This window comes from Sebastes umbrosus, chromosome 11 (genome assembly GCF_015220745.1).
Source record: "Sebastes umbrosus isolate fSebUmb1 chromosome 11, fSebUmb1.pri, whole genome shotgun sequence".
Taxonomy (NCBI): domain Eukaryota; kingdom Metazoa; phylum Chordata; class Actinopteri; order Perciformes; family Sebastidae; genus Sebastes; species Sebastes umbrosus.
The window spans coordinates 28,581,603-28,591,460 of NC_051279.1; the positions used below are offsets into that span (position 1 = coordinate 28,581,603).

Here is a 9,858-nt window from a genome sequence, read left to right on the forward strand (position 1 = left end):
GAGGTCACACTCACAGCGGTATAGTCAGGCATAAGAATCTGAGAAAGGAATATCATCAGTGGTTGTTTGTATGTGAGAGAAAGTAACCCACACTTAACATTAATGCCATCAATTATTAAGTGGACAGATTGTTTTTTACTATTGTTTTACAACATAACATGTTTCTTAGTTTTAGAGAATTAAAAGGCCATATATTTCCCCAGGTAAAATTTGCAAAATGGATTGCCATTAAATGCAGATATTCATGTCCCCCCACAGAATGACTTGTAGTCATTATGGTTATCCCCTATTTTCCCTTTAGCGCCATCATCGAGACAATTTTACTAGGGCTGTCAAAGTTAACGCGATAATAACAAGTTAATGCAAATTCGTTTTAACGCCACGAATTTCTTTAACACATTAATTTGCAATTTTTAAGGTGTAGCGGGCTCAAAGCAAGAGTGAAGATACTGACATCATATGAAACTAGAAAACATAGGGAATCCATTGGTACAAACAATGTCATACTAGCTCGAGAAGGAGGCTAAATAACGCTCCAAATTTATGCTAAATTTTGGAAAAACTGGCAAAGGGGTCTCTTGACCTCTGACCTTAAGATATGTGAATTAAAATGGGTTCTCTGGGTACCCACGAGTCTCCCCTTTACAGACATCCCCACTTTATGATAATCACATGCAGTTTGGGGCAAGTCATATTCAAGTCAGCACACTGACACACTGACAGCTGTTGTTGCCTGTTGGGCTGCAGTTTGCCATGTTATGATTTGAGCATATTTTTTATGCTAAATGCAGTACCTGTGAGGGTTTCTGGACAATATCTGTCATTGTTTTGTGTTGTTAATTGATTTCCAATAATAAATATATACATACATTTGCATAAAGCAGTATATTTGTCCACTCCCATGTTGATAAGAGTATTAAATACATCACAAATCTCTCTTTAAGGTACATTTTGAACAGATTCAAAAATGTGTGATTAATTTGATACAAATCGTGATTAATTATTACTATTTTAATCGATTGACAGCTCTAAATTTAACTTTTTCCAATACTGTGGTTTATGACTAAATACCTGCAAAACTACTGGCTTTCCCATCAGCCTCTGCTGTGCCTTCTGTTTAGTACTAATTAGCAAATGTTGACATGCTAACACACTAGAATGTTGATGTTAGCATTTAGCTCAAAGCCAAAATATTGGTACATCCTCACAGAGCATTTAGCATGGCTGACTTATTTATACAATATACAGTACATACATTTTGTGCACCACAGACTTACTGGTGGCCAATGTGAAGCTAACTTCTAAGAAGTTATTGAAGGATGAGAAAGTGTTCTTCCTTATGTGTCCCATCAGAATCTGCTTTTTATCCTTATTGAAAAACATGGACATAATTGGTTATACAGTATTTGGTTGAAGATGTAGGTGAAGCTCGATGGGTGCAATTTTCTCATTTTGACTTGTGGTTATAGTATGTCTGAGTTTATGGAGCTAGAGTTTATGCGGGTTGTGTGGATCTGTATGAGGAAGAGACTATGAGAGACTAATTTGCTCCTTAGTGACACATTTAGAAATCCAGGATTCAAATGAAATGGCACCAGATGCCTAGATTCCTGTCCTAAAGGTGCAATAAATAATACTGAATGTTTCGTTATAAAAGCTTAAAAAGCACAGTGATCAATAGAGAGGTAAATCATTTATGCAGTTTCTTCTTTTTAAGTAAAATTCCACTTAGCTCACTTACTGGTTACTCTCACTGCCATGACCTTATTCCTGTGAACCCGCTAAGTAAATATAAATGTTTTAAATCCCCACATTGTTTCTACAATCCTTTAATTCTGATCAGTGGGTGCTGATTCTGGTAATTCTCTGCTGGTTGGCTAACAGTGGTTGCATACGAGAGAGCAGATCTAATAGATTTCAGTTAGCATTTAATTAGCACAATTGGCTCTGGTGTTTGGTCTGTGAGAATCACACAAGGCTACATAACTAAAACTAATGAGATTCACAGTCTCGAACAGCTGGTGTCTTTGTCTGAGTCCAATAAAAATGCATAATAGACCATGGCATCCCATTGCCAGATCCACAGACTACCAACCTTTTTGTTACATGTGATCCTCCTTGACCTTCCTCAGTCGGACAGTGTTTAGCTTGTTTTTGTTGCTTGTTTTTCATCCCGACCATTTCCATTATTGCAGTTTCCCAATGGTTAATAAACTTGTGACAACACCGGTGTTAGCGATTATACCGGACATTTTACAAGAAAAGACGGCGCTCAATATATGTAGAGCGCTTACTTTGATCTTTACCGTCGGATGACTGTGTGTCTGGCCTCTTCGGTCCAGCTTTCGCTGCTGTGCCGCATGTTTCCACCTAGAGGCGCTGTGACCGCATTGGGTTTAAGTCCGAAGTATTGCCAAATGGGCGCTTTTGCTTTTCGCTTTGACACCAAATCGTCCGCCATCGATTTGTTTGTCAACTCTCTCTTATCCCGTGTTAGCTGTGTGGAAGCAATAGATGTGCTGTTTGTGAAGGTTCTCAGTCAATAGATAAGCTCTGAATTTCGAATTTATTGGTGAGCTTTAGAGGCGTTGGAAGACAAATCTGGCTACCTTTGGACGGAGCCAGGCGAGCTGTTTCCCGTTTTGTACTAAGCTAAGCTAACTGGCTGCTAGGTCCAGCTTCATATTTACTGTACAGACATGATGTAGGCGATGTCATCGTATCGATTAACCGACAAGGAAAATGATTAGTCGCATTCCTGTCATAGACTGGCCCCATTGGCAAATATGAATGAACCGTGCAGTTTGCTTTCATTACATGAGATGATTTTTAGGGTATTGAAATTGAACTTAAAAAAGCCAGCAGGTGGATAACTAAGGAAAATTAGACCTACATATATGAGAGTACCATCATGGCACAATGTATCCATTGTTTTGGGGAAAAAAATGGAAAAACATTTCCCTGTGCGTCACAATGGTTTTTATTTTGGCCCTTTGGCCAGCTTGCCTATACGTGACAGGAATTCTGAAATTCAAGCCAAGCTGTTTGATGTTGTTCTTGCCTGTGATGATGGCCGCTGCTGCACTTTGCAGCACAGGCAAATCTCCTTTGGTTGACAATGACATCTTCATCCTCTCCCCACTTTTTTTTTCTCTCTTTTCTTTCTTCTTTCTTTCTTCTCTCCATCACTTCCTCCATTCCATCCCATCATTCTGCTCGGTCGCCTGGAAGCCTGGGAACCAGTCAGGGAGATTTCTAAGTGGACTGGAGACATGTTTGCTTTAGGCCGCCTTCACAGTTACGGGGAAAGTTCTTATTTCCTGCAATCAGTATGCGATCAGTAGGAATGATATTACGACAAACTGCGACTTACTTGACTTGCAAAATTATGCTTTAAATTGACAAACATCACATGTGTGTTTCATGGTGCAATTCAAACGGGATCAACAAAAATATTTGTCTCTCGCCGCTGACTACCGTACATATTGTTTCTGAAATAAGGTCCCATGGGGTCCACCGGAAGGGGCGGGACTTCACCTCTCTATTGGAGTATCTGCATGCCATTTCCTGTCAGTTTTAAGTTCCCTGGCATACGGGAATATTATTTCTTAAATATTCAATAATATATTTCAAAATGTGGCACCCCTTGGCCTCCTTATGCCTTTGATCTCTTGAAAGTTTAATTTGTGGCCGCTTCTCCTGCCAGATAAAAATAACTTTCATCAGTAAGTGAAAAAATGGAAAGTGACATAATTGTCAAACCCATCTGCTGCAGCCTTTCATTTATTTCATCCTCCTTTTGCAGATCAGATACTGTTACAGCCTTTCACTGAATTCTTTTTTAGATAAGAAACGGGAGCCTGAAAATCCACATACTGAACACATGAAACCATTAGCTGCTGGGCAGGGCACATCATTCCATGTCTGTCACATTTCCTACAATAACTGAAGAGGATTTCTCAGTTATAGCCTGGGGTTATGTTTGCATGTGCAGCGTTTTTTGCCTTTGGTGTGTGTTTTTGTATGTGTGTGTGCCTGCATGGTGTCATATCTCATTGAGCGTGGATCCGGGTGGAGCTTAGACAAAGAGGTGGCATTCAGCCGTTCCCCCCTGAGGAAACCCAGCTCTTACGCACTGATGGGGGAGAGGAGGACAGATCTCTCATATGACTCCTCCTCCCTCCACGAATGTCTATTGATCTGCTCTTGAGCTTCATGTCTGCACACACACACATACTATGATGTCTCACCTTTCTCTGCCCTCCTTGACCTTTCCGATCCATTCAATGACTCCCATCATCTCACTCCTTCTTTTTTTCCTGTCTCTTGATGCATTTCTGTCTCTGATCCTTGTCTTTCTCCCTCCCCTCCTGCGTCCCCATTCCCCCTCTCTCTCAGTTCCTTTTCTCTCAGTGTTTTATATGCTGTCTCGCTCCCTCTCAGTCCTTTCTCAGTGCTCAGGGCTGCAGAATAATCCCCTGTGTGATTTCCTACTCTTGTCTTTTGTCTTGGCTTTGGCATTACTGCCTTTATCCACCATGACTCTCCAATTCCAGGGCAGATTGAGCGCTATAACTGAGCATAGCATCTCACCTACAAGCACCAACCACTGGAATAGATACTATTTGTTTTAACATTTTGGGGATCTTTTCTACAAATCTTATATCTTTTACCTTATTGGCAGGCATTTTATCCCAAAAAAAAGAATGCATTGTTTCCACGAGTGTGATCCTTTTTTTGTCAAAGCTATATTATTGTTGTGTGGTAATACAGTTAAAAGGATTTAGTAAAAATAATAAGAATTGGTGTGTTGGTGTGTGTTCAAATGCAGTGGGAAACCTCAGACTTCTTACAATAAGCTAATGTGAGAGACACCACCAGCAGTCCATATATGCTTTAGGTTTGTCCACATATACTGTATATGATAAAATAAAATACTGTTGCTCAGCTGACTCCTTTGTCCTGGATGTAAAAACAATAGCATGGTTTCATAAAGCAATTTTCAACAGCTCGGCTCAGTCTGCATTATTGTATGTATTATTGCGTTAACGGGGCTAGAAGAATCAGAAATTGCTTGTTAACAATGACACACCTCTGACGCCTACAAGCTTGAATATTTAATGCTAAAAATGTTGGGTGGAGTATCGTTCAAGTCCTGACATCCTCAAAGTCTATGATGAATCTCAGATAGTGAATTCCTTCAGACTGACTGTATCTACATGAGGAGACGTGTGATGTGATGAGGTTTTCCTTCATGCGTCAGTTAATCACAAGATCTACTATCAGTAATCTGCTCCTAGCGTCAGCCTGTCAAACGCCAGTGAGCGTGTGTGTTTGCGTGCATGTATGAATGGCGGGAGGGAGCTCTCTCGTCAAAGGCTGAGTCAGGAGGTCACTATATTACAGCTGTTCAGCTCAGTCTTGGCACACAAAAGAGGATCATATTGCATAATAATAGATGCAACAAATCCATATTTGTTTTGATGATGTGGCAGATGAACAACAGAACAATGTACGTAACAAAACAAAGGATGCAATCGTCACAAATTAATGTATTGTGTGCTTAATGTTTGTACATCCATTTTTTTACCATCGGACACCAGTTATTTAGCTGGATTTTTACTTGTATTTGCATTGTAAGTTATTAACATTGTTGGAAGTAACATAATGTTCATAGATAAAAGAACATGCAAGCATGGGGATGGTTGTCAACTTGTAAACGTTACAGATGAAGGTGACGCCTACAGAAATGAGTGTAAATCTGAAAAAAAAAAATGCCACAGTGTGTACAAGAATGAGTACGGAGATCATGTGAAGTTGCTTTTTGTCTCCCTCAGGTGATTGAGTCTCTTGGCATCATGATCTACAAGGCTCTGGATTACGGGCTGAAGGAGAACGAGGAGAGGGAGCTCAGCCCTCCTCTGGAGCAGCTCATTGACCTCATGACCAACATGGCCGAGGCCGAGAGAGACGCCTGCCCCGACGAAGGCTATGAGGCGACGGAGGAAGAGGATGAGGCAGAGGATGACCCTGACAACATCTCCAGTGTCCACGGCTACAGAGATATCTTTGAGGTACGTACAGCAGCTGAGTAAGTGACTGTTGCTGTCTCGTCTGTGTTTGTTAAACCATTGGTGGCTATTTATGCTTAATCTAACCAGCCAGTCATTTTGACTGATTGCAAACAGAACATTGTTGCTATTGCTGGAGATGTACAAGCCCCCAGGAAGAGCACCGGGCATTGAAGCAAATTTTCATAGTGGCCAAACAGCGGTATTACAACTTCCCTGTCAGTCGCGTCATGTTATAGGGCCCAAAAATACTGTTTTCCACTATACTTACATTGGGAAAGATACACTTGAATAGCCCTCATTTAAACCATTAGGTCCTAAAAGTTATAGCTGAATCCAGAGTTATTTCCCTTCCTCCGTTCATGTGAATGAGCCCCAGACCGAGGCTGGAGCAAGGGCTGGGAGGCGGAGTTAAAGGAAACGCTACTTCGCCTGCTTTATGGGCTCAATGGATGATCCGGGTACTTTATCACTCAGAAGTCGAGCCATTTTGGCTTTATGCGAACGTGAGCCAGCCTCCAATGCTGTATCCAATTCTCTTCATACATCCATGAGAAATACGCATTTCGCAGAATTGCTCCTTTCAGAGTGGTATATTATTATATAATTTATATTATTGGATTATTATTATTAGTAACATGTCAACTTGTAAGCATTTAATTGCTTTTAGCTGGTTGAGGTGGAGTTAATTTAACTACTTTATCTACAGTTGGGTAGTTATTATTATATAACAGTACCTCATATATTGTAATCTCATCTCGTAACTTGAAACCAGTAAATATAGCTATTAAATCTATTGAAGTAGGAAGTAGTATAATGCCCTCTGAAATGTGGTGGAGAAGAAGAATTAAGTAACTACAAAATGGAAATACAGTTCTTGACTAAACATAATCCACTGATGGATTCCAGGAACGGTCAGATGATATCAACGAGGGCAACTGTTCAGGAAAAGTTGTGTGTGAGAAGATGAAAATGTTAAAAAAGGCTCTGAACCACAGTGCCGTCTGGCTGCCAGCCTCAACCCTGCTGGGAGTCATGCATCTCTGTTGTCCAATGGAGCACAGAGTCACTGTGTCAGGCCTCACATGGCCTCACACTGTTTACATAATGACTACATACCCAGTCACACACACACAAATATAAAACCCCACACACCAACTCTGCTTTCCAAGGTATCTGAGCAGCGTGGCTGGCCCGATGGCTAGCTAGCTGTCGGTTCCTATTGTTGTCTCAGTGTTTTTCACCCTCAGACCATTCACTCTCTGTACTCCCTCAGTTTACCCTTTTGTCCTACTGTACTAACCTTAGCTGACATAGAATACACTATTAACTGTTTTTAACAACAATAGCATAACCGTTTATCCTAGATACAGCATTATTTGTGTTATTCACACACTCGTAATAGGATGTAGGCAGGATAAGTGCTTACGGAGAGACGGTTGTCTGGTATTTTCTGTGTTTAGTGTCATTTTCTCTTACTGTGATGCAGTCTGGACAAATGGACGCCAACAGCATGCCAAGCATTGGCCCAGGGTACCGTCTGTTCCTCTGAGAGAGACACAAGGGTGTATTCTCTCATCACTGTGGGTCTGTGTGTGCGAGCAGCAGCATGGCTGACCTCAGGCATAGTTGTCTTGTCAATTGTGCTCAGCAGTCAATAACAGTTGTTTACAAATGTCAGTTTTTTTGGGGTATTTAGTTTTTATGTAGCATCTCTGAGATCCTTTAGCAAACAGTGGTGGAAGAAGAATTCAGAGCCTTTACTTAAAGCTGCAGTAGGCAGAATGTTTTTGGCATCATTGGGCAAAAATTCCATTATAACCTTTCAGCATATTGTAATTCAAGTGTTCTGAGAGAAAACTAAACTTCTGTACCTCCTCATGGCTCCGTTTTCAGGCTAATTACTCAATTTGACTCAAGTACAGTATTTGAGTAAATGTACTTAATTACATTACGTCACTGCAGTTTGACATCACCACTCTCATATTCTGGAGGTGCAGAGGAGACTTGTTTCTAAATTGAGGTTGCTGTGACACAGAAAAATTACATGTAGTGTAGAGCTGCAACAATTAGTTAATTAATAAATTAGTTGATCAAAAATTAATCAGCAACAATTTTGATAATCAACAATGGTTTTAAATCAATGTTTTAAAGAAAAAAAATGCTCAAATTCTTTGGTTCCAGCTTCTAAAATGTGAATATTTGCTGGTTTCCTTTTACGATTGTAAACTGAATTTTTGGGCTCTTGGTCGAAGACAAAACTTTCACCATTTTCTGAAGAGTATAGACAGAGCGATTAATTGATTTATCGAGAAAAAATTGCCACAATGATTGATAATGAAAATAGTTGTTAATTGCAGCCCTAGTCCTTTTTGTTTTATTCCTTCTCCCAGGCAATCCATGTTGTTGATGGAGAGGAGTTGCCTCAGTTGACCAACAGTATTTTTTTTAGCATTGTTAGTTAACAAGTCAGCATGCAAGTTGTCATCATACTTTAATAAAGCTATTCGCAGATAGTGTTAACAAAGCATAGAGGACCCCAACCATGGCTACCAGAGGGTGCTTCCCTTGAAAATACATTGCACTCTGTGAATTTTCTGTGTCATGTTTATAATCAGTGCAGCCGTGTGAACTGTGCTGAAAGTCTCTCTTCCTCTATGCTTCACTGTCTCCCTTGTAGCTGTGCACGGCTCATCTACCCAGTCTATCAGACACCCCCAGTCACTACCAGGCAGTATGTCGGGCTCTGTACACAGAAACCAGGGAGCTGGGTACTTTCTTGGAGAAGATCAAGAGTGCCAAAGAGGTGGGTCCTTATCATCATCATCATCGTCATCACAGCTGTGACCTCATACGGCGCTTTTTCCAGACACATTAATTGCAGTTTAAGCCATCAGATATGTGTTTTAGTTACACATTACACAGCACATAAAGGAGCATTATTTTTTCGGTATAGCGAATACATAAGATTTATAATACCAGTCTTATTTGAAACCACAGCCTTAATTTACTGCACATGGCACTCCCCTCTAATGAAAGGTTACAGGAGGATCACTGACCTTTACATGAAGCACATAGCAGCAAGGCATCTCTTTAGAAGATTTAGCACCGTGACCTTACATCCCCCATGCAATTTGCGATTAATCGCGATTAACTATGGACAATCATGCGATTAATTGCGATTAAATATTTTAATCGATTGATCGATATTCGCTACAGTAGTATTTAACAGTCTTTAGTTGCACAATGGCAGTTGTTCTCTCTGCTTTTGTGTATTAAAAGTTCCAATGAGGAAACCAGCAGAGCAGAAAAGTCATATCTGAGTGAGCAATCTTGCCTGTTTCAGTAATAAGAAGGGCTGGATTGTAGCATGTAATAGGCATGGACATAACAGAGAGACACACAGAGAGACATGAAGACAGCGGTCAGATAGCCGTGTTTCCTGTGTGACAGAGCAGAGGCGGTCAGCTGATACAGAAAGGCATCCGCGGTAACGACTGTGGTTAAAGAAATGAATGGACACATCAGTGCACAGCCTATATTCCTCAAACTATGACTCAACACCCAATAACTCTGACTCACAGCTTTCACCAACAGCTTATCCTCATCATTTTATGCATTACTCACATGTAGGAGTAAGTGGACAAAAGCTGACACGTGTTTTAGATTCTTTACACCAAATATATTAAACATCACACAAAGAAAAAAGAAATACCCATTCGCTAGTTGACAAACATCTGTTAAATGCATCTTAAAAACAATTTAATCACCCATAATTAAATGCATA

The 9,858-nt window shown here is 40.4% G+C and overlaps 1 protein-coding gene across 7 annotated transcripts in view; it reads left to right on the forward strand.

The window, feature by feature from the left end:
- spire1b (spire-type actin nucleation factor 1b) overlaps positions 1-9,858 on the forward strand; it is a 46,888-nt gene that overhangs the window by 8,904 nt on the left and 28,126 nt on the right. For all 7 annotated transcript variants that reach the window (XM_037784655.1, XM_037784659.1, XM_037784657.1 and 4 more), the window contains 2 exons: positions 5,838-6,074; positions 8,752-8,877. In XM_037784655.1, coding sequence (XP_037640583.1) covers positions 5,838-6,074; positions 8,752-8,877 — 363 coding nt within the window. The remainder of the gene's footprint in view (positions 1-5,837; positions 6,075-8,751; positions 8,878-9,858) is intronic.